The sequence below is a fragment of the Euprymna scolopes genome, chromosome 46, assembly GCF_053919585.1.
Source record: "Euprymna scolopes isolate OS-2025 chromosome 46, ASM5391958v1, whole genome shotgun sequence".
Classification (NCBI taxonomy): domain Eukaryota; kingdom Metazoa; phylum Mollusca; class Cephalopoda; order Sepiida; family Sepiolidae; genus Euprymna; species Euprymna scolopes.
In genome coordinates this window covers 62,076,330-62,102,896 of record NC_136527.1, presented here as the reverse complement: position 1 = coordinate 62,102,896, position 26,567 = coordinate 62,076,330, and the positions used below count along the sequence as shown (strand labels likewise).

General features: G+C 30.3%; 1 protein-coding gene across 2 annotated transcripts; it reads right to left on the bottom strand.

Annotated features, from left to right (window-relative positions):
• Positions 1-271: 271 nt before the first annotated feature.
• Positions 272-26,567, bottom strand: LOC145270944 (uncharacterized). Of its 2 annotated transcripts, none has more exons than XM_080126491.1 (3): positions 26,166-26,567; positions 6,402-6,581; positions 272-2,918 (listed from the first exon to the last, which is right to left on the bottom strand). In XM_080126491.1, exons 1-3 carry the CDS (start codon positions 26,206-26,208, stop codon positions 2,845-2,847), a joined length of 297 nt encoding a protein of 98 aa, XP_079982617.1. In that variant the 5' UTR covers positions 26,209-26,567; the 3' UTR covers positions 272-2,844. The 2 variants fall into 2 exon arrangements, with proteins under 2 accessions (XP_079982617.1, XP_079982616.1); XM_080126490.1 differs by having other exon boundaries at positions 6,402-6,614; positions 26,166-26,566.

Sequence of the window (26,567 nt, the reverse complement as noted above, 5' to 3'; positions counted from 1 at the left end):
CTAAATTTATTATAATAGAAAAATATTTTCAACTATCACTGATGTAATATTTGTAAAAACTAATGAAAATTCAATTTTCAGAAATTAGAGATAGAGGTAGATATTCAAATTTCAGAAATTAGAGATAGAGGTAGATATTCAAATTTCAGAAATTAGAGATAGAGGTAGATATTCAAATTGTAGTAAGCAAAGCAAATTCAACATTTCAAAAAAAAAGTTTATTCACTTAAAGAGAATAAAACAACTATTAATAAATGAAAAACGAATAAAATAAACTTTTATTCATTTTTTATTCAATATCAATAATGTACAAATTTGTGTACAATTATCCAATTTTTTCAGTATATTGTATGAATTGTAAATTTTATTCAAGAATATGACATTAGACTTTAGTAATAGTAGAAATGTTTGTAAAGGAATTAATACACAAATTCATGCACAGTTTCTCTATGCATTTTTGGAGAAATTACTTTTTGTGGGAAGTCGTAAAATTATATTCAGATTTTAGAAGTCAAGTAATCATGCCCACACTTCCTAAACATAGTTTTCAGGTTTGCACGAATGGTTGTCAAAATCGTAATTGGTTATGTATGCCATCTTATATCGATTTTGCCTTTTGTGTTTTAACATGTAAATCAACAAGTGATGATTGAAACGGATCTTTTAGTGTAATCTTCACTTTTCTCAATCATTTCAGTACAGCTTTTCTCTATAATTGTTCTATGCTTTCTGCAAGAAACGAACTTAATTATGAAGGATTAGTTTGTAATCTTCACTTTTCTCTTAATCACCAGGTAATTTAAAAAGTTTTTTTTAATCATGATCCAATAATCATGCTCACATTTTATAAGATGCTAAAAAGTTACTTTATGTTCTTGTTATTGAAATTTTTTCAAATATTTAACACATCTTTTATTTTAACATTATTTTTAATCATTTGCACTATCTTCTTTTGAGGCGTTTTAACACATAAAGCAACACATTTTTATTTCTGGTCCAAATATTTTACTCTGAAAAATAATTTTCTCATTCAAACAGGTTATTTTACTGGTTATATTTGCCAGATAATTTATAACTTTTCTCTTAGTTACCAGAGTTCTCTTAGTTTATTTAAAAGACTCTCATTATCGAAGTTGTGATTAATTATTTGTCACAGTACTATGTATCTGCAGCACATGTTTGCCTTGCAGTATGTCTTCAAATATGCTTCAATATGTGTAAAAAGTAACAGCGATATATTTCTTGAGAATATAGTTTTGTTTAGAGTATATGTTCGCATATAACAGTATATTTCTTTTAAAAAGACACAATTAAAGAGAATATGATTTCTCACAAGTATGTTTTTGCGTGTGATGCAATAAAGATCGTTTCTGTTTAAATGAAAGGCCACATACTTCACAAGAATATGGTTTCTCTCCAGTATGTGTTCGCATATGTTTTAACATATTATGTTTAAATGTAAAAAAAGAGCCACATATTTCACAAGAATATGGTTTCTCCCCTGTATGTGTTCGCATATGTTGCAACATACTACCTTTTTGTGTAAAAGAAGAGTCACATACTTCACAAGAATATGGTTTCTCTCCACTATGTGTTCGCATGTGTTGAAACATAGTCTCTTTCCTTGTAAAAGAAGTGCCACATACGCCACATGAATATGGTTTTTCTCCAGTATGCGTTTTCATATGTTGCGACATATGTTGTTTCTGTCTAAAAGAAGAACCACATACTTCACAAGAATATGGTTTCTCTCCAGTATGTGTTCGCATGTGGTGAATCATATTTTCTCTTAATGTGAACGAAGAGCCACATACTTCACAAGAGTATGGTTTCTCCCTTGTATGTGTGCGCATATGTCGTACCAAACTTTCTTTCCTGGCAAAAGAATCGCTGCATACTTCACATGAATATGGTTTTTCACCAGTATGCCTTAACATATGTTTCAGCATGTGATTTTTCTGTGCAAAAGAAACACCACATACGTCACAAGAATGTGGTTTCTCTCCAGTATGTATTCGCATATGCCTTAGCAAATATGCTTTAGTTAAAAAAGAAGAGCCACATACTTCACAAGAGTGTGGCCTTTCTCCAGTATGTCTTCGTATATGCTCCAATAAACTGTGTTTCTGTGTAAAGGAAGAACCACAAAATTCACAAGAATATGGCTTCCCGATAGTTTCAGATTTATAGTTCATTTTTAAAGTTTAAATGCTTGATATTTTAGTACACCTTTTCTCTGTAATTGTTCTGTGCTTTCTGCAAGAAACGAACTTAATTATGAAGGATTAGTTTGTTTTAATTTTCTAAAAGATTTGAAATTAAAGTAATTGGTTGAAGGGTATTTATTAGTGATGTTTTACTGACGTTTCATTGGGAACATTTCTGTGTTACATTATAATTAACAATATATATTTATATAAAACTTGCGTTGCTTGTAGTCTATCTCACTATTAGGCTTGATTTAAATCGATAAGACTAACCATTTAGCTATGTAGATCAGTGAAAACAGAACATACTGGTACAAAAATAAGACCTCAATTTTTTTAACTGAAAAATTAAAACGTTAACGATGTATGATACGAGTGATATTATAAAAACAAACTTTTGTGCTCCAGAATTCATTTTCTAATAACCACCAAATAACCATTCTCTATGCACTTTCCACCAGCCTTTTTAATGCATCAGTAATAAAAGTCTTGAGAGTGCTTTGTAACTCACATCCTTGTGGCTATTCTGAAATCGACAAACCCATCTCCTGTGTTGATATTACTCTCCTCAAATTTCAAAACATGCAATGGGTGCTGATGAGTGTTAACCAGTTCATTTTTTTCACAACAGGAAAATTCATTGACGCATCTCTGCTTCTGATGCACATGCAGAACATGAGGTACTTTGGTACAGTTTCACAACATCAACACCTGTAACAGAGAAATGAGACTTTCAGGTCATGAATGCATAAGTTCAGTCATCATAAAATGCAATAAGCAATCCTTTTTTTATCTATTCAGGCAGAGAAAACAGGAGACATTACATAGTAAACGAACCTTATAAATGATAAATTAATTTTTATACAACTTCCTCAGGTGGTATTTTAAAGCAATGTAAACAAAAATGATTGACAGAATTCGGTCGAGTATGACTTTTTTATATTTTATTACATAACTCTTAAAACTATTCTTACTTACATAATCATGCTGTTATTTCTATTATTGCATAAAAAACTATGCATTTTTGTCTAGTTTTTTCACTGTCTGGAATTTTACATTCATTAAAACGTCACTGCATGCATTAGTCATATAAATTTTGAAGAAATATTCCAACTAAAGTTTTATTAAATAAAATAAGAAGAAAACAGATTTTATTCATATCAGACTTTTAGTTTTAGACAATTTACATCATGAGATTTCAAAATAGTTTTCCATATTTCAACTTGCTAATCCAATGAAATTTATTTTTCTTATGAATGATAGATATTCTACAAAATCAAAAACCATTAAAAAAAAACAAAAAACAAAACAGATATTAAATTTTACACGTTCTATGAAAGTAAAACTATTAAGCATTACCGTGGGGGCCGACTTTTCCGGGTCGTAAAATACGCTTAAATATGATATTTAAAATTTTTCCTGATTTCGTATATAATATTATAGTCATAATTTCCAAAGTAAAAAAAAAGTATTTGGGTGCCATCCGTTAGAATCGGAACCGAAAGTTGCGACATTCAAAGCTGGTGATGTTACTGTTGCAGCAACGTGACATTCATATGAACTGATTAAAAATAAACTAAGACTAACATAATGTATCACGATTTTTTTCAATTTCGACCCATTTTTGACCCCTTAATAACTATTTTAATCGGTGAAAGGTGATAATTCCTCCGTCCATAGGTACCGTGGGGGAAGGTTTAGGTTCAGAAATGGAAAAATCAGCATCAGCATCAATGGACATTGGAGAAGATATTTCAGGCGTTGTATTTTGTTCTTCGGTAGAAATTGGATTAGCTACGTTATTCTCAGCGCAAGGATTGTTCTAAGGTTTCAGTTGGGGTCAGCTTTTTAGATAGAGTCAAGTTTCCAATAGGAGCTAGGTCACGTAGAGAGACCATAGACTCTTGCTCGTCATTAAACTGCACGTGGGTGTACTGAGGATTTGCTTCTAAAAGTTGTACCTCATTGACCAAGGGTTCATATTTACTATGCTGAATATGACGATGCAGTAATACAGGTCCTGGTACAGTTAGCCAAGAGGGTAGAGAATGACCACTAAGTGACTTCCGTTGATAGGAAAACAGTCTCTCATGGGAAGTGGCATTAGATGCAGTACACAGTAGAGATCTGATTGAGTGTGATACTTTGGGAAGTATAGTCTCCCACTGTGACTCTTTAAGAAGCGAATGCCATGTGACTCTTTGAGGTTACTAGAAGCTAATGCCATGGGTATAGTTTTTCATATAATGCCATTGTGTCGCTCACATTATCCATTTTCTCAAGGGTTGTAAGGAGTAGTCCAGCTACTCGCTATGCCTAAACTTGTGAGATACTCCCATAGGTCTTTGGGTACAAATGAAGTTCCTCGATTAGAGTGGATGGATGAGGGGGTCCCAAACATTGTAAAAATTTGGAATAAACATCCGATTACTACATTAGTAGTTATATTTGCACAAATACAAATGCAGCAAATAAAAAACGTGAGTACGCATCCACTACTACTAGTAGGTACCGGTTCTTCGATGTAGATGGGAACGGTACTTTGAAATCTATGTTGTCTTTCCATTGCCTGAGTAGCTTTGATAAGAGGGGTTGAGTTTGAAGAGTGGAACCTCAGTTTCCATCGTGCACATATGCGGCATTCGGTACACACTTTCTTGATTTCTTATATTGAATAAGGAAGATTTCAAACTTTCACAAAATGTGCCATTTGTGTGATTCCCGGGTGGCAGAGAGACATGTGGATATCTGATAGTTTAGCTTTGTTGTTGATGGCTCCACAATAAGCTTGTGAAAGTGCGTCAGCAGAAATTATATTTCGTAGCATCCCAATTCCATTCTCCACCTGTGAATTTTATTGTTTTTAATTTTTCCGGGTCTTTCTGAATTGAACATGTAGTTCACTGCTTCTTGGTCAGTAACTGTTATGAAACGCCAAACGTAGTTTGACCACTTTTTGATTACTTCCACAACAGCATATGCTTCTTTTTCGATGGAAGCGTGTTTGCACTTAGCATGAGTAAGAAACCTTGAGAAAAAGCAACTGGTCAACCAGCTTGATTGAGAGTGGCCACTATAGCGGTATCTAAGGCATCAGTTTCAACCACTATGGGAGGATCTTCATTTATTGAATGGAGCAGAGCCTTTCTGATTTCATCTTTCATGTTATTAAAGGCCTTCTTAGATTCTGTGTTGAAGGGGAAAGAGTCATTGGTAACAAGAGGTTTTATTTTCTCAGAGAATTTAGATATCCATTGCGAATAATATGAAAAGAATCCAATGACTTAGTGCATAGCAGCCTTGTCTTTCGGAAAAGGTTGAGTAGTCATAGTCATTCACCATCTGGCTTAATTGTTCCATGTGTTATTGTGGAACCAAGGAAATCTATTGAGGTAGTTGACAATATAGACTTTGCTTTGTTGAAAGTCATGTTATGGATCTGAGAAGCTTTCCGAAAATTGGCAAGATTTTAGTTCTGCTTCTTTTGGGTATTCCCGACTATAACTATATTGTCAACATATGCATGAACTCCCTGCAACTTATGTTGCTTGATGATGCTGTCCATCATTCTTTGGAAACAAGCGACACCATTAGCGACGCCAAACAGAACTCTACAAAACTGATATAATTTTCCGTTCAGCTCAAAGGCAGTGTAGATTGTCTCTTCCTCTCGAATGGGTATCTGGTGATACACACTCTTTAAATCCAGGGAGCTGTAAATTTTATATCTGGAAATTTCAGCAGCAAGATCATCCATCCTTGGTAGAGGGTAAACGTCTAATGATGTGAATCTATTGATTGTTCGACTGTAATCAACAACCGATCTTTTTCTGTGACGCTCACCAGTAACTATTTAAACTTGGGCTCTCCAAGGTGAGGTATTTTCTTCAATTACTCCTTCCTGGAGCATTTTCTCAATTTCTGACCGTATAAATTGTTTATCTTGATTTCCAAACCTCCTAAATTTAGTGGTAAAAGGTTTACAGTCTGGAGAAAGGTTTGTAAAAAGAGATGGTGTTTCTACTAAAGCAGACTGCACACTGCAGGAAACAGAGCTAGGGATTTGGAGACTTCTCTTATGACCACCAAAGTTAAAAGAAACACTAGAATACTGCTTCATGAAGTCTAAGCTGAGAATGACATCACTGCAAAGATATGGTAAAATTTTTAATTTTGTGTTAGCGTACCACTCACCTTGTAAATTGCTGTTGATGGTACACTGTCCTTTCACTGGAGCATTAAGTGACGAGGAGGCCATATGTACCCTTCCAGTAGCTGGTTGTACTTTCAATTTATTTTTCTTAACAAAGTCTTCCGAAATGAAGGATCCAGAGCTTCCAGTGTCTATCATAGCTGTTGCTTCAGTTTTCCCGACTAGAATGTATACAGAAGTTGGTTCTAAACTACCTGAAGAAGAAGCAGATGTATTTTCAAAAAAATTGTTTTTGTTTGTTTGGGGATCAGACAATATGAATATTAGCTTGTGTGATTGTGTAGATGCTGATGTGGCTTGAGATTGAATGGAAGCAGATGTAGATTTCTGAGAATTTTGACACGTCCTCACAAAATAACCTTTAACATGACATTTTTTACAAACAGCGGATCTTGCTGGACAAAATTTCCGATCATGTCTAGAATACCCACAAAAATAGCAAGTAGATTTAGTTTTTATGAAAGCAGAAGAATCACAAAATTCATCCTCAGATTTATTATGTAATACTCACCAGAGTGGCAAGCGTCCACGTATTTGTGCACTGTGTGGATGTGTGTGCGAGCAGTGGCGTGATGAAGGAGGGGTGGACTTGCCACAGGGAAGTGTTGGGTGAGAAAAGAGAAAAAAGATGACGCCTGGTGTTTTATAAACTGTGGTCTCGTGAGATTGCGATATCACGAGACAACAGAGGACACACATGCAAATGAGACAAGGTGAAAAACTGCATAAAAAGCTTGAGTGAGAGCAATGTCGTTTATAGTCACGAGGTTCTTGTTTTACTATTGTGAGCGTTGGTGACGATTGAAGTTGAATTTGATACAAGCTATTCCGGCTATTGCTGTGAAAAATGACCGACTCAAAGTTTGATCTGAAACTGATTCCAGAGTTTGATGGGTTCACATCTATCGTTGACTGGGTTGAGAGGGTCGAGTTGACCTGCAATCTCCGTGAGGTAAAGAGAGTGCATACTGTGATTCCCGTGAGATTGGCTGGGGGCACTCTGAGTGTGTATCAACAACTTAGTACCACTGAGAAGGCGGATGTGACCACTATAAAAAATGCGCTGTACAAGGCATTCGGAATGGTTCCTTGCGTGGCTTATGAAAGATTCACCTCCAGGAAGCTCATGCCGAGAGAAACCGTGGATGTGTTCTTTGCGGAATTGAAGAAACTTGCTGTTCTGTTGGACAATAGAGTGTTGGAGAGCACATTGGCATATGCATTTGTGACCGGCCTTCCCACCCGTGTTAAGCAATTGTTGAGAGCCTCTACCAGTGTCTCCACAATACCTATGGAGCACTTGATGGAACGCGCCTGGACTATCATCAGAGATGAGGAGAACCTGGGGGAACCAGTTGTGATGGCGACAAAGGCAGCTCAGAATAAGGGTGGGGAGATTCTCAGTCTGAGCCCCATGACTAATGGAAGATGTTACCGTTGTGGTCGGTGAGATCATTTTGCAAGAAGCTGCACTGACAAAGCGCGGGGGCGACTGCACTGTTTCCAATGTGGCCGCATAGGGCACCTAGCCCAAAACTGTGCTGGAAATGCGTCAGGGGGCAGGATGTCAGCGTCGCCCAACTCCCCAGACAAGATCTAAGTGATGCGCAACCTACGATAACTGTGTACGTGAACTGAGTGCGCTGCTCAGCTCTTCTCAACTCCGGCTGCTCACATACCATCATGAGTGCCAGATTGTGTCAGACCTGGACTAAAAGGAACATTAAAGTCACCACAATAGGCGGCGAAACACAAGCATGCTGTGAAGCCGGAACCAGGAAGGTCCACACAGACTCTGGTGTGGCCACGGAAATTAATGTGTTGGTGAAGTGAGGGGATTTGTTGGGGTTCAATGTACTGCTGGAATACAATGCTATCAAGACACTGGGGGGAGTGATCATCGAAAGAGACAAGAGCGTGTGCTTTTTAAAAAACCCGACATGTGCTGCACTGACTTTAAAGTCATGCAATTGAAGAAACTTGCTGTTCTGTTTGGCAATGGAGTGTCGGAGAGAACATTAGCTATGACTATAGCCAGCAGGCCTAGACTGCGTCATGGAAGTGGACTGAGGGAAGGGCAGCAACTGAATTAAAGAATTGCATCGCAGAATAAACTATACCTGACGAGGCTTGTGATGAGTATGAGAAAGAGCTTGAAGCGTGGATCTGAGATGGATGGCTGATCCCCTACCCCGAGAAGCTTGGTCTGCTCAAGGGTCTGATACCTTCAATGGCGGTTATCCAGCATAACAAGTCAAAAATAAGACCAGTGCTGGATTATCGTGAGCTCAACCAGTACATTGAGGCTTACACTGCCGATGTTGACGTGCACGCCAGCAAACTGAGGGAATGGCGCCAGAAGGGCTCCAATGTGTCAATATTAGACCTGCGGAAGGCCTATTTGCAGGTGCGAGTAGATGAGACACTGTGGCCATTCCAGACAGTGTGATTTCGGATTCAAAAGTACTACCTAACACGACTCAGCTTTGGTCTGAATGTGGCACCGCAGATCATGAAGACCATTGTGAATGCGGTGTTGTCTCAAGAAAAGACCATTGATGACGCAACATCAGCCTACATTGATGATGTGTACATCAATGAGGACATAAAATCTGCATCGTGTGTCAGGGAAAATTGGCTCAGTTTGGTCTGCAGTGCAAGAATCCTGAACGTCTGAGGGATAGAGCATGCGTATTGGGATTAGACATCTGTGAGGAAGACAGCACTCTACGATGGAGGCATGACAGTGGGATTCTAGGCATCCCTGACGTTGTTACGAGGCGGACCGTTTTTTCCTGGTGTGGGAAACTTGTTGGACACTTACCAGTCTATAGCTGGCTCCATGTAGATGTGGGTGTCATAAAACGCAGAGCGAATTTGGAAACCACAGGTTAGAACGATGTGCTTGACGATGCTCTTCTAACTCTGATGGTAACTGAGACCCTGGAGAGAGTCAATAAAGAGGACCCTGCCTGTGGAAAATGGTATGTTGATGCAGACCACATAAATGTGTGGGTCGACGCTAGTTCATTGGCATTGGGAGTTGTATTAAAGTAAGGAGGGAATGTGTTTGAAGATGCATGTTGGCTGCGACCTGTGAGTGATGCTCAGCACATCAACTTAGTAGAGCTGGACGCTGTTGTTAAGGGAATAAAGCTCGCACTGCAATGGCAATCGAAGAAATTGCACTTGTACACGGATTCTCTCTGCATCTTCCACTGGGTGTCTGACACACTTTCAGGATGGACAAGAATCTGCACTAAGGCAGCCAGCGAGATGTTGATCAGGCAAAGGCTAGACATGCTGAAGAGTCTGGTCTCTAAGTATGCACTATCAGTGGGGATAACGCTGGTAACATCACATTGTAATCATGCCGACCAACTAACCTCACAGATAGTACGGAGCCGTGAAGATAGGTGTGGAGCATACTGCTCGATTTCATGCAGTTACAATTGGCACGATTAGCCCATTTCAAATACAGAAGATTCATGCACAGAGTAGACATTCAGGTGTCAAGAGAACAGTGTATTTTGTGAGGCGTGTGAACCCAGCAGTAATAAAAGCAGACGTTAGGCAGATTGTCAGACACTGTGAGGCATTTTAGTCTATTGATCCTGCACCAGAGCAATGGTGAAAAAGACGATTGGACGTCAAGAAGGTGTGCCAGCGGGTGGCGATGGACATTACCCATTACAGTGGTAAACCCTTTTAAATTCTTATCGATTGTGGATCTACACGTTTCGTGGTATGGCAACAAATGATTAGACAGGACTCAGCAAGTGTTGTTCGCATCTTGTCATCCATCTCTTTTGAGCGGTGTGCACCGGAAGAGATCTTGATGGATAACGATGCTGCTTTTTGCAGCCAACAAGTCCGGCAGCTGTTAGATGAATGGGGCGTTCGACTACGGCTGCGATGCACTCATGTGCCATCATGGAATGGTATTTCTGAGAGGAGCCATTGTAGCATTAAGAGAATTGCTGTCAGAAAGCAATGTACCATTTCGGAGGCCACGTATTGGTATAACGTCACGCCAAAGGATGGGAAATTACCTACAACAGCGCCAGTCAATGCCATATACACATATTGTGTTAGACTAAAGGAAATTGATGCTGCACAGTCAGTCAACCAGAAAAGACATGCTAATATGAGGTAGGGGATCCAGTTTGGGTGAGACAACCTGGAAACCGGTACACTATCAAATTCAAGCAAGGACGAATCTCTGGGGTGATCAGCTAGCAGTCGGTCCTAGTTGACGGAACCCTGCGCCATGTGTGCGATCTTCGCCCAGCTTCTGAGGTGCATCATACAACTACAGAGGAGAGCAATGAATCCTCAAGTGATGAGCTACTGATGAACGAAACCAACAGACCAGAGAGTGATGATTATAGTTTATCTGATGTGGCAGAAAACAGAATCAGAACCAGACCCGAAACCAGAGCCAGAATCTGAATCAGAACCTGAATCTGAGTCAGAACCAAAACCAGAGCCTATGAATATGCCCCTTTACAGTGCACTCTGCGTGATCATCAGATCAGCGGGGAGTGTAATAGCAAGTAGATTTTGTTTTTATGAAAGCAGAAGTATCACAAAATTCATCCTCAGATTTATAGTGAGCCGTTTAGACCTGCCAAATTTGCTTTGTCTACATCGAACACACAGACACAGAGCAAGCTGTGTGCAGTAGCACACACGCATAGAGCAGAGCACGTGCAAACATAACATAACTTTGACACGCGTATAGTTCCGGTGACCTTTGACATAACCTTCCGTTTACATCCCTTTTCTCTCTCTTTTTTGCTTGACATCAAGCCATGCACACGATAAACCACGCGCTTCATAAGCATGCACTCGGAGAGCGACAGCAAAAACATGAGGTAGGCTTGTATATTTTTCACATAAATATTGTTACTTGTAAGATGCTTACACATAGAGCACACAATATGAACAATTCAAGACTGTCATATTTAAGCAATATATCACTCAGTAAAATATTAACTATAACCTCTACTTAAGCACACTTCCACAGAGGTCAACGCGTACAAGCCACAAACACACGATCCTGTATGACTACCCAATTATTACACCGATGTATAAACTTTACTTTGTTTTGTTCTAAATAAATAATGTATTTTATATATATATACTGGTATAATGATTTTCTTTATTGTTAAGTCATGAACATGCATTATATAGCCTCGCAACAATTGGTGACCCTTGACCTCGACTTACAAAACTTTTCATTCCTTATACCGAGTATCAAGCCAAATAAAAGAGAAGCATTTCCACACCAAAATACTTTGCATTCCTCTGTGAGAGCGATAAATACACCAAGATTCAACACCCATGCCTAACCACGTGTTGTAACCCTTAACCTGTCTTTCGTCTGTTGTTAATTTTTTTTAGTCCACATGCGCACAGAAAAACACAACTACTAATAACAACATTATCCAAGCAATCAAAAAAAATAAATAAATAAAAGTTTCATATTTTCCTTTTTTAAAAAAAAAGAATAATAATAAAAAAATTAAAAAAAAGTTTTCCATATTTTTTTCCCCTCATTAAAACACAACTTTAGACTGAGAATATCGGATAGTATTTTGTTACTCCTTTTTTTTGTGCACCACCATGACCGAGGATAAATCTGCTGCTAGTGCTGTGGAGGGCTTAGTTTCTTTCAGGATGCCTGCCTTTAATTCTCGAAAACCACACATATGGTTTTTTCAGACGGAGGCTATTTTTGCAAATAGGAAGATTACTTCCCCAGTGCAAAGATATTATTATTTAATTGAGGCATTGCCAGCAGATATTGCCGAGGAAGTAGAGGATTTTTAGAGCACCTCCTGCTGAAGATCCATATACAGCGCTTAAGCGGGCCATTCTGGAACGGACCAGTGTTTCAGAAACAGCCAGGTTGAAACAACTCTTCAACGAGTTAACCCTGTGCGACTGAAAGCCTTCTCAGCTTCTGAGACAAATGTGTGGTCTGCTCGGCACACGCACAATGGACAACAATATCTTACAGCAGCTTTGGGTGGAGAAACTTCCTCCACAATTATCCCACACACTGTCCATGTTCGTTGGAGATATTAATGATATTCTACAGATTTATTTATTTTGCAGTTTACTAATGATATTCTACAGATTTGTATATTTTGCAGTTTATTAATGATATTCTACAGATTTATTTATTTTGTAGTTTATTAATTATATTCTATAGATTTATTTATTTTGCAGTTTATTAATGATATTCTACAGATTTATTTATTTTGCAGTTTATTAATGATATTCTACAGATTTATTTATTTTGTAGTTTATTAATGATATTCTACACATTTATTTATTTTGCAGTTTATTAATGATATTCTACAGATTTATTTATTTTGCAGTTTATTAATGATATTCTACAGATTTATTTATTTTGCAGTTTATTAATGATATTCTACAGATTTATTTATTTTGCAGTTTATTGATGATATTCTACAGATTTATTTATTTTGCAGTTTATTAATGATATTCTACAGATTTATTTATTTTGTAGTTTATTAATGATACTCTACAGATTTATTTATTTTGCAGTTTATTAATGATACTCTACAGATTTATTTATTTTGCAGTTTATTAATGATATTCTACAGATTTATTTATTTTGCAGTTTATTAATGATATTCTACATATTTATTTATTTTGCAATTTATTAATGATACTCTACAGATTTATTTATTTTGCAGTTTATTAATGATACTCTACAGATTTATTTATTTTGCAGTTTATTTATGATACTCTACAGATTTATGTATTTTGTAGTTTATTAATGATATTCTACAGATTTATTTATTTTGCAGTTTATTAATGATACTCTACAGATTTATTTATTTTGCAGTTTATTAATGATACTCTACAGATTTATTTATTTTGCAGTTTATTAATGATATTCTACAGATTTATTTATTTTGCAGTTTATTAATGATATTCTACAGATTTATTTATTTTGCAGTTTATTAATGATATTCTACAGATTTATTTATTTTGCAGTTTATTAATGATACTCTACAGATTTATTTATTTTGCAGTTTATTAATGATATTCTACAGATTTATTTATTTTGCAGTTTATTAATGATATTCTACAGATTTATTTATTTTGTAGTTTATTAATGATATTCTACAGATTTATTTATTTTGCAGTTTATTAATGATATTCTACAGATTTATTTATTTTGCAGTTTATTAATGATATTCTACAGATTTATTTATTTTGCAGTTTATTAATGATATTCTACAGATTTATTTATTTTGCAGTTTATTGATGATATTCTACAGATTTATTTATTTTGCAGTTTATTAATGATATTCTACAGATTTATTTATTTTGCAGTTTATTAATGATACTCTACAGATTTATTTATTTTGCAGTTTATTAATGATACTCTACAGATTTATTTATTTTGCAGTTTATTAATGATACTCTACAGATTTATTTATTTTGCAGTTTATTAATGATATTCTACATATTTATTTATTTTGCAATTTATTAATGATATTCTACAGATTTATTTATTTTGCAGTTTATTAATGATACTCTACAGATTTATTTATTTTGGAGTTTATTTATGATACTCTACAGATTTATGTATTTTGTAGTTTATTAATGATATTCTACAGATTTATTTATTTTGCAGTTTATTAATGATACTCTACATATTTATTTATTTTGCAGTTTATTAATGATACTCTACAGATTTGTTTATTTTGCAGTTTATTAATGATACTCTACAGATTTATTTATTTTGCAGTTTATTAATGATATTCTACAGATTTATTTATTTTGCAGTTTATTAATGATATTCTACAGATTTATTTATTTTGCAGTTTATTAATGATACTCTACAGATTTATTTATTTTGCAGTTTATTAATGATATTCTACAGATTTATTTATTTTGCAGTTTATTAATGATACTCTACAGATTTATTTATTTTGCAGTTTATTAATGATATTCTACAGATTTATTTATTTTGCAGTTTATTAATGATACTCTACAGATTTATTTATTTTGCAGTTTATTAATGATACTCTACAGATTTATTTATTTTGCAGTTTATTAATGATACTCTACAGATTTATTTATTTTGCAGTTTATTAATGATATTCTACAGATTTATTTATTTTGTAGTTTATTAATGATATTCTACAGATTTATTTATTTTGCAGTTTATTAATGATACTCTACAGATTTATTTATTTTGCAGTTTATTAATGATATTCTACAGATTTATTTATTTTGCAGTTTATTAATGATACTCTACAGATTTATTTATTTTGCAGTTTATTAATGATACTCTACAGATTTATTTATTTTGTAGTTTATTAATGATATTCTACAGATTTATTTATTTTGCAGTTTATTAATGATACTCTACAGATTTATTTATTTTGTAGTTTATTAATGATATTCTACAGATTTATTTATTTTGCAGTTTAATGATAGTCTACAGATTTATTTATTTTGCAGTTTATTAATGATATTCTACAGATTTATTTATTTTGCAGTTTACTAATGATATTCTACAGATTTGTATATTTAGCAGTTTATTAATGATATTCTACAGATTTATTTATTTTGTAGTTTATTAATGATACTCTACAGATTTATTTATTTTGCAGTTTATTAATGATATTCTACAGATTTATTTATTTTGCAGTTTATTAATGATATTCTACAGATTTATTTATTTTGCAGTTTATTAATGATATTCTACAGATTTATTTATTTTGTAGTTTATTAATGATATTCTACAGATTTATTTATTTTGCAGTTTAATGATATTCTACAGATTTATTTATTTTGCAGTTTATTAATGATATTCTACAGATTTATTTATTTTGCAGTTTACTAATGATATTCTACAGATTTGTATATTTTGCAGTTTATTAATGATATTCTACAGATTTATTTATTTTGTAGTTTATTAATTATATTCTACAGATTTATTTATTTTGCAGTTTATTAATGATATTCTACAGATTTATTTATTTTGCAGTTTATGAATGATATTCTACAGATTTATTTATTTTGCAGTTTATTAATGATATTCTACAGATTTATTTATTTTGCAGTTTATTGATGATATTCTACAGATTTATTTATTTTGCAGTTTATTAATGATATTCTACAGATTTATTTATTTTGCAGTTTACTAATAATATCCTACAGATTTGTATATTTAGCAGTTTATTAATGATATTCTACAGATTTATTTATTTTGTAGTTTATTAATGATATTCTACAGATTTATTTATTTTGCAGTTTATTAATGATATTCTACAGATTTATTTATTTTGCAGTTTACTAATGATATTCTACAGATTTGTATATTTTACAGTTTATTAATGATATTCTACAGATTTATATATTTTGCAGTTTAATTATATTCTACAGATTTATTTATTTTGCAGTTTATTAATGATATTCTACAGATTTATTTTTTTTTGCAGTTTAATGATATTCTACAGATTTATTTATTTTGCAGTTTATTAATGATATTCTACAGATTTATTTATTTTGCAGTTTATTAATTATACTCTACAGATTTATTTATTTTGCAGTTTATTAATGATATTCTACAGATTTATTTATTTTGCAGTTTTATGATATTCTACAGATTTATTTCTTTTGCAGTTTATTAATGATATTCTACAGATTTATTTATTTTGCAGTTTAATGATATTCTACAGATTTATTTATTTTGCAGTTTACTAATGATATTCTACAGATTTGTATATTTAGCAGTTTATTAATGATATTCTACAGATTTATTTATTTTGTAGTTTATTAATGATACTCTACAGATTTATTTATTTTGCAGTTTATTAATGATATTCTACAGATTTATTTATTTTGTAGTTTATTAATTATATTCTACAGATTTATTTATTTTGCAGTTTATTAATATTCTACAGATTTATTTATTTTGCAGTTTATTAATGATATTCTACAGATTTATTTATTTTGCAGTTTATTAATGATACTCTACAGATTTATTTATTTTGCAGTTTATTAATGATATTCTACAGATTTATTTATTTTGCAGTTTATTAATGATACTCTACAGATTTATTTATTTTGCAGTTTATTAATGATATTCTACAGATTTATTTATTTTGCAGTTTATTAATGATACTCTACAGATTTATTTATTTTGCAGTTTATTAATGATACTCTACAGATTTATGTATTTTGTAGTTTATTAATGATATTCTACAGATTTATTTATTTTGCAGTTTATTAATGATACTCTACAGATTTATTTATTTTGCAGTTTATTAATGATACTCTACAGATTAATTTATTTTGCAGTTTATTAATGATACTCTACTGATTTATTTATTTTGCAGTTTATTAATGATATTCTACAGATTTATTTATTTTGCAGTTTATTAATGATATTCCACAGATTTATTTATTTTGCAGTTTATTAATGATACTCTACAGATTTATTTATTTTGCAGTGTATTAATGATACTCTACAGATTTATTTATTTTGCAGTTTATTAATGATATTCTACAGATTTATTTATTTTGCAGTTTACTAATAATATTCTACAGATTTGTATATTTAGCAGTTTATTAATGATATTCTACAGATTTATTTATTTTGTAGTTTATTAATGATATTCTACAGATTTATTTATTTTGCAGTTTATTAATGATATTCTACAGATTTATTTATTTTGCAGTTTACTAATGATATTCTACAGATTTGTATATTTTACAGTTTATTAATGATATTCTACAGATTTATATATTTTGCAGTTTAATTATATTCTACAGATTTATTTCTTTGGCAGTTTATTAATGATATTCTACAGATTTATTTATTTTGCAGTTTATTAATGATATTCTACAGATTTATTTATTTTGTAGTTTATTAATGATATTCTACAGATTTATTTATTTTGCAGTTTATTAATGATATTCTACAGATTTATTTATTTTGCAGTTTACTAATGATATTCTACAGATTTGTATATTTTACAGTTTATTAATGATATTCTACAGATTTATATATTTTGCAGTTTAATTATATTCTACAGATTTATTTCTTTGGCAGTTTATTAATGATATTCTACAGATTTATTTATTTTGCAGTTTATTAATGATATTCTACAGATTTATTTATTTTGCAGTTTATTAATGATATTCTACAGATTTATTTATTTTGCAGTTTATGAATGATATTCTACAGATTTATTTTTTTTGCAGTTTAATGATATTCTACAGATTTATTTATTTTGCAGTTTATTAAGGATATTCTACAGATTTATTTATTTTGCAGTTTATTAATGATATTCTACAGATTTATTTATTTTGCACTTTATGAATGATATTCTACAGATTTATTTTTTTTGCAGTTTAATGATATTCTACAGATTTATTTTGCAGTTTATTAATGATATTCTACAGATTTATTTATTTTGCAGTTTATTAATGATATTCTACAGATTTATTTATTTTGCAGTTTATTAATGATATTCTACAGATTTATTTATTTTGCAGTTTATTAATGATATTCTACAGATTTATTTATTTTGCAGTTTATTAATGATACTCTACAGATTTATTTATTTTGCAGTTTATTAATGATATTCTACAGATTTATTTATTTTGCAGTTTTATGATATTCTACAGATTTATTTATTTTGCAGTTTATTAATGATATTCTACAGATTTATTTATTTTGCAGTTTAATGATACTCTACAGATTTATTTATTTTGCAGTTTACTAATGATATTCTACAGATTTGTATATTTAGCAGTTTATTAATGATATTCTACAGATTTATTTATTTTGTAGTTTATTAATGATACTCTACAGATTTATTTATTTTGCAGTTTATTAATGATATTCTACAGATTTATTTATTTTGTAGTTTATTAATGATATTCTACAGATTTATTTATTTTGCAGTTTATTAATATTCTACAGATTTATTTATTTTGCAGTTTATTAATGATATTCTACAGATTTATTTATTTTGCAGTTTATTAATGATACTCTACAGATTTATTTATTTTGCAGGTTATTAATGATATTCTACAGATTTATTTATTTTGCAGTTTATTAATGATACTCTACAGATTTATTTATTTTGCAGTTTATTAATGATATTCTACAGATTTATTTATTTTGCAGTTTATTAATGATACTCTACAGATTTATTTATTTTGCAGTTTATTAATGATACTCTACAGATTTATTTATTTTGTAGTTTATTGATGATATTCTACAGATTTATTTATTTTGCAGTTTATTAATGATACTCTACATATTTATTTATTTTGCAGTTTATTAATGATATTCTACAGATTTATTTATTTTGCAGTTTATTAATGATATTCTACAGATTTATTTATTTTGCAGTTTTTTAATGATATTCTACAGATTTATTTATTTTGCAGTTTATTAATGATATTCTACAGATTTATTTATTTTGCAGTTTATTAATGATATTCTACAGATTTATTTATTTTGTAGTTTATTAATGATATTCTACAGATTTATTTATTTTGCAGTTTATTAATGATATTCTACAGATTTATTTATTTTGCAGTTTATGAAGTATACTCTACAGATTTATTTATTTTGCAGTTTATTAATGATATTCTACAGATTTATTTATTTTGCAGTTTATTAATGATATTCTACAGATTTATTTATTTTGTAGTTTATTAATGATATTCTACAGATTTATTTATTTTGCAGTTTATTAATGATATTCTACAGATTTATTTATTTTGCAGTTTATTAATGATATTCTACAGATTTATTTCTTTTGTAGTTTATTAATGATACTCTACAGATTTATTTATTTTGCAGTTTATTAATGATATTCTACAGATTTATTTATTTTGCAGTGTATTAATGATATTCTACAGATTTATTTATTTTGTAGTTTATTAATGATATTCTACAGATTTATTTATTTTGCAGTTTATTAATGATATTCTACAGATTTATTTATTTTGCAGTTTATTAATGATATTCTACAGATTTATTTCTTTTGTAGTTTATTAATGATACTCTACAGATTTATTTATTTTGCAGTTTATTAATGATATTCTACAGATTTATTTATTTTGCAGTTTATTAATGATATTCTACAGATTTATTTATTTTGCAGTTTATTAATGATACTCTACAGATTTATTTATTTTGCAGTTTAATGATACTCTACAGATCTATTTATTTTGCAGTTTATTAATGATATTCTACAGATTTATTTATTTTGCAGTTTATTAATGATATTCTACAGATTTATTTATTTTGCAGTTTATTAATTATATTCTACAGATTTATTTATTTTGCAGTTTATTAATGATATTCTACAGATTTATTTATTTTGTAGTTTATTAATGATATTCTACAGATTTATTTATTTTGCAGTTTATTAATGATATTCTACAGATTTATTTCTTTTGTAGTTTATTAATGATACTCTACAGATTTATTTATTTTGAAGTTTATTAATGATATTCTACAGATTTATTTATTTTGCAGTTTATTATTGATATTCTACAGATTTATTTCTTTTGTAGTTTATTAATGATATTCTACAGATTTATTTATTTTGCAGTTTATTAATGATATTCTACAGATTTATTTATTTTGCAGTTTATTAATGATATTCTACAGATTTATTTATTTTGTAGTTTATTAATGATATTCTACAGATTTATTTATTTTGCAGTTTATTAATGATATTCTACAGATTTATTTATTTTGCAGTTTATTAATGATATTCTACAGATTAATTTATTTTGCAGTTTATTAATGATATTCTACAGATTTATTTATTTTGCAGTTTATGAATGATATTCTACAGATTTATTTATTTTGCAGTTTATTAATGATATTCTACAGATTTATTTATTTTGCAGTTTATTAATGATATTCTACAGATTTATTTATTTTGCAGTTTATTAATGATACTCTACAGAATTATTTATTTTGCAGTTTATTAATGATATTCTACAGATTTATTTATTTTGCAGTTTATTAATGATATTCTACAGATTTATTTATTTTGCAGTTTATTAATGATAGTCTACAGATTTATTTATTTTGCAGTTTATTAATGATACTCTACAGATTTATTTATTTTGCAGTTTAATGATATTCTACAGATTTATTTATTTTGCAGTTTAATGATATTCTACAGATTTATTTATTTTGCAGTTTATTAATGATATTCTACAGATTTATTTATTTTGCAGTTTAATGATATTCTACAGATTTATTTATTTTGCAGTTTATTAATGATATTCTACAGATTTATTTATTTTGCAGTTTACTAATGATATTCTACAGATTTGTATATTTTGCAGTTTATTAATGATATTCTACAGATTTATTTATTTTGTAGTTTATTAATGATATTCTACAGATTTATTTATTTTGCAGTTTATTAATGATATTCTACAGATTTATTTATTTTGCAGTTTTTTAATGATATTCTACAGATTTATTTATTTTGTAGTTTATTAATGATATTCTACAGATTTATTTATTTTGCAGTTTATTAATGATATTCTACAGATTTATTTATTTTGTAGTTTATTAATGATATTCTACAGATTTATTTATTTTGCAGTTTATTAATGATATTCTACAGATTTATTTATTTTGCAGTTTATTAATGATATTCTACAGATTTATTTATTTTGCAGTTTATTAATGATATTCTACAGATTTATTTATTTTGCAGTTTATGAAGTATACTCTACAGATTTATTTATTTTGCAGTTTATTAATTATATTCTACAGATTTATTTATTTTGCAGTTTATTAATGATATTCTACAGATTTATTTATTTTGTAGTTTATTAATGATATTCTACAGATTTATTTATTTTGCAGTTTATTAATGATATTCTACAGATTTATTTCTTTTGTAGTTTATTAATGATACTCTACAGATTTATTTATTTTGAAGTTTATTAATGATATTCTACAGATTTATTTATTTTGCAGTTTATTATTGATATTCTACAGATTTATTTCTTTTGTAGTTTATTAATGATATTCTACAGATTTATTTATTTTGCAGTTTATTAATGATATTCTACAGATTTATTTATTTTGCAGTTTATTAATGATATTCTACAGATTTATTTATTTTGTAGTTTATTAATGATATTCTACAGATTTATTTATTTTGCAGTTTATTAATGATATTCTACAGATTTATTTATTTTGCAGTTTATTAATGATATTCTACAGATTTATTTATTTTGCAGTTTATTAATGATATTCTACAGATTTATTTATTTTGCAGTTTATTAATGATATTCTACAGATTTATTTATTTTGCAGTTTATTAATGATATTCTACAGATTTATTTATTTTGCAGTTTATTAATGATATTCTACAGATTTATTTATTTTGCAGTTTATTAATGATACTCTACAGAATTATTTATTTTGCAGTTTATTAATGATATTCTACAGATTTATTTATTTTGCAGTTTATTAATGATATTCTACAGATTTATTTATTTTGCAGTTTATTAATGATATTCTACAGATTTATTTATGTTGCAGTTTATTAATGATACTCTACAGATTTATTTATTTTGCAGTTTTATGATATTCTACAGATTTATTTATTTTGCAGTTTATTAATGATATTCTACAGATTTATTTATTTTGCAGTTTACTAATGATATTCTACAGATTTGTATATTTTACAGTTTATTAATGATATTCTACAGATTTATTTATTTTGTAGTTTATTAATGATATTCTACAGATTTGTATATTTAGCAGTTTATTAATGATATTCTACAGATTTATTTATTTTGTAGTTTATTAATGATATTCTACAGATTTATTTATTTTGCAGTTTATTAATGATATTCTACAGATTTATTTATTTTGCAGTTTACTAATGATATTCTAGAGATTTGTATATTTTACAGTTTATTAATGATATTTTACAGATTTATATATTTTGCAGTTTAATTATATTCTACAGATTTATTTATTTTGCAGTTTATTAATGATATTCTACAGATTTATTTTTTTTGCAGTTTAATGATATTCTACAGATTTATTTATTTTGCAGTTTATTAATGATATTCTACAGATTTATTTATTTTGCAGTTTATTAATGATATTCTACAGATTTATTTATTTTGCAGTTTATTAATGATATGCTACAGATTTATTTATTTTGCAGTTTATTAATGATATTCTACAGATTTATTTATTTTGCAGTTTATTAATGATATTCTACAGATTTATTTATTTTGCAGTTTATTAATGATATTCTACAGATTTATTTATTTTGCAGTTTATTAATGATATTCTACAGATTTATTTATTTTGCAGTTTATTAATGATATTCTACAGATTTATTTATTTTGCAGTTTATTAATGATATTCTACAGATTTATTTATTTTGCAGTTTATTAATGATACTCTACAGATTTATTTATTTTGCAGTTTATTAATGATATTCTTCAGATTTATTTATTTTGCAGTTTATGAATGATATTCTACAGATTTATTTATTTTGTAAGTTTATTAATGATATTCTACAGATTTATTTATTTTGCAGTTTATTAATGATATTCTACAGATTTATTTATTTTGCAGTTTATTAATGATATTCTACAGATTTATTTATTTTGCAGTTTATTAATGATACTCTACAGATTTATTTATTTTGCAGTTTATTAATGATACTCTACAGATTTATTTATTTTGCAGTGTAATGATGTTCTACAGATTTATTTATTTTGCAGTTTATTAATGATATTCTACAGATTTATTTTTGTTGCAGTTTAATGATATTCTACAGTTTTTTTATTTTGCAGTTTATTAATGATATTCTACAGATTTGTTTTGCTGTTTCTTAATGATATTCTACAGATTGGTTTTGCAGTTTATTAATGATATTCTACAGATTTGCAGTGAAGAGTTGAATGTTGCAACAGATGCCTTGTCCTACCTGCCTATCCATTTTCTGCTGTGTCTGCTGAGGATATCGCCTTAAACTAATGGTCTTAGACCAATCACATGGACGCTTTGGATTTGTTGTCACTTGAATTTGCTCACCTGTCTATGCCCTCTTCAGATACACAAATATTTCATGTCAGTTCAAGAGATTCACCTCACTCATATATTCCAGTTATTCATTGTAGGGTTGTCTAGGCAAATCTAGGAACATTCAGTCCTCAAGACGTTTGGTTCAGCCATGTTCATAGTGATGATCTGATTGAACAATGGCCAATCAGTCAAGGATTCACTTATCTCCTAACCCGCTACACATGGCAGCCTGAAGTAATTTCCACTACTTTTCCAAATGACAGTTTTCATCCCACCGTTTCTAGGAACTTCCCAATATTTTTGTGGTGAAATATAGCCATACGACTCGCTATCACCTGGTTTAGATGGGAACATCACTCTGGAAAATCTCATCAGTATGCCCTGTATTTAAGAATTCAGGTGATCGCTCATCCCCCTCTCAGTACAGGCCAATAAGTCTCCTGTACGTCATGAGTAAGTTGCTAGAATCTGTGTTAAATACAGAAGTAATCAACCATCTCAACAAAAATAACCTTCTTAGTGATACTAAATATGGTTTCCGATCTGCTAGATCTACAGCAGATGTGCTTACAGTTATATCTCATAGGATTAGCAAATCTCTCGATGGAGGCAACCTTTCTAAGGCAATTGCTCTTGACATATCAAAGGCCTTTGATAGAGTATAACATAAAGGTTTACTTCACAAGATCTCTAGCTATGGTATAGCTGAAAATGTCTTCTTAATTATTAAATCATTTCTTTTTGATAGGTTCATAACAGTAGTAGTTGAGGGGCAAAAATCAGAAGCTCACAGTATTAATGCTGGTGTCCCTCAGGGGTCCATCCTGGGCCCAACTCTTTTCCTGATCTACATTAATGATCTTCCAAATCACATCCTTACATCATTTGTAGACATTTATGCTGACGACACTACCATTTATGGTAGCACATCTAAGACAGTAAACGACCAAGTTCTCTCCGATTCTCTCTCCTCTGATCTTAAGCATGTGGTACAATGGGGAAAGGAGTGGCTAGTTTCTTTTAATGCATCTAAAACCAAGCTTCTCTCTTTACATCATCAACACTCTGATCCACATCTGGCATCAATTGAAATGAATGGCTCTCATCTTCAGGAGGCCTCAAGTTTTGACAAGCTTCTGGGCTTGACCATTACTCCTGATCTTTAATGGAACTCGTACATCAAATCTGTTGCCAAGGCTGTTGGAAAAATGGTGAGATCTTTCTATCGATCCAGTAGATATCTCACTGCTGATGCTATTCTCTATCTATATAAGAGTCAGGTATGTCCTAGAATAGAATACTGTTGCCACATCTGGGCAGGAGCTGCTAAAAAGGACTTGTCCTGCCTTGATAGAGTTCAAAATAGACTTTGTATCCTCGTAGGAGATGTCCTTTTCTCTTCCCTCTATCTCACAGAAGAGATGTTGCGAGTTTGTCTTGGATGTATCGTTATTTTCATGGAAAGTGTTCGACTGAGCTTCAATCTATGGTCCTCCCTCGCCAAACTTTCACAAGAAATACTCGTCTATCTGAAAACACTATCACTAATTCCCCCCACTCTTTATCTGTGCCTAAACCTAAATGTAAATTCCATGAACAAAGCTTCTTTTCTTCCGTTTTCCTGCTTTCTGGCTGACTGCAATATGGTTGGTTGTCTTCAAGTCTAACGTAAACAAGTTCTTGATGAGCCGTTCCATATAAGTTAACAAATTTACCGAATTGATTACTATATTGACCAACTTCTACTGTACACTCTTCAACCCTTATCCTCGATTGGCCTCTTGGCCTTGATAATGTGGTGATCCCTGTGTACAAAAAAACAAAAAAAAAACAAAAACAAAAAACTGATAGAGACATTCATTTCCAATTATAAGCTGTATTGTATTAACCAACAGCGATGGAACGAGTACTTATTATCAATCTTGATTGTTATGGGACTATCAACGAGAGTCGAAGTCGTGATCAAGTGACTTTCTGGAATTCACTTATTTGTATATAAAGTTTCAGTACGGAAATAAGGTTTTACTAAAATCTATCGAATATGCAATCTTCAAAATAATAAATTCATTTTTAATTAATATTTTTAAAACAAAAATTAATTACTTCTTCTTTGTTATTGTCACGAAATCAAACAGCCGAAAAAATGAGTTTTCATTAATAAAAACAATGATAACTACTTACTGTTTTGTTTCACTTCAGTCAATTTCAACAATATGCAAAGTTATGTAATTGTGTGAAGCCACAATTAGTTACATTATTCCTGCATTATTAAATAAAACATGTACTTTGTACAAATAGATGATTGCATGACGTCCACCATTAATTGTAACAAAACGGGCCGAGCAATTCCACCAGAGTTGATGCTCTTAATTTATATACAAACTTGACATTTTTTCTGAAAACTATTTTCATTATTAATTTCTATCTTATCGTTTTTCGTAATTTTTTGGATATTTTTATTACTGTGACATGCCAATTCAGTAGATACCATTGGTTTCACTTGAAATTAAATATTTCCATTTTCGAATTTCGCTACAATAACAAAGAACCAATTACGTTCCCTCTCGATATGATATCTTTGGAAACTTAAAACATATTTAGAAAAGGGCGATTCAAGTAATATTATACTTACATTTATCGAATATTCTTTCGCTTGACTCGTGTGATGGGAACATTCGTTGATTTTGTGAAGATTGCGTCTGCGTCAGTGTTTTTGGTTTGGAAAGACAGAATTAACCAAATCTCATAATTTAGTTTTCTATTGCAATTCTTGCTCCCGTCTGTCTTTCTTTTCTCTGACATTTATAAGTTTATTATAATTATTTATTGTAAACACAATTCTTACATTTGCTTTTCTTCTGCTTGTTCTATTGTTGCTAGTAGATTTTTTGTTATTATTGTTAAATTTAAGACTGCAAATCTAGCCTTGCGTTCTCATAAGTTACATGTTAAGCAGGACAAAGGCTTTGTTGCCCGATTGAAGTAGTCGACGCATGCGTCATCAGCTCAAACGAATCTTTCTACTAAAATTATT

Bases quoted from the DNA above. Each gene is read 5' to 3' on its own strand.
- LOC145270944 (XM_080126490.1), bottom strand. From the start codon at position 26,208: ATGTTCCCATCACACGAGTCAAGCGAAAGAATATTCGATAAAT. The intron at 6,615-26,165 runs GTAAGTATAATA...CTTCTTCTTCAG, and splicing joins CGAAAGAATATTCGATAAAT to GTAGTTTAGAACCAACTTCT. The intron at 2,919-6,401 runs GTGAGTGGTACG...TCTCTGTTACAG, and splicing joins CATCAACAGCAATTTACAAG to GTGTTGATGTTGTGAAACTG.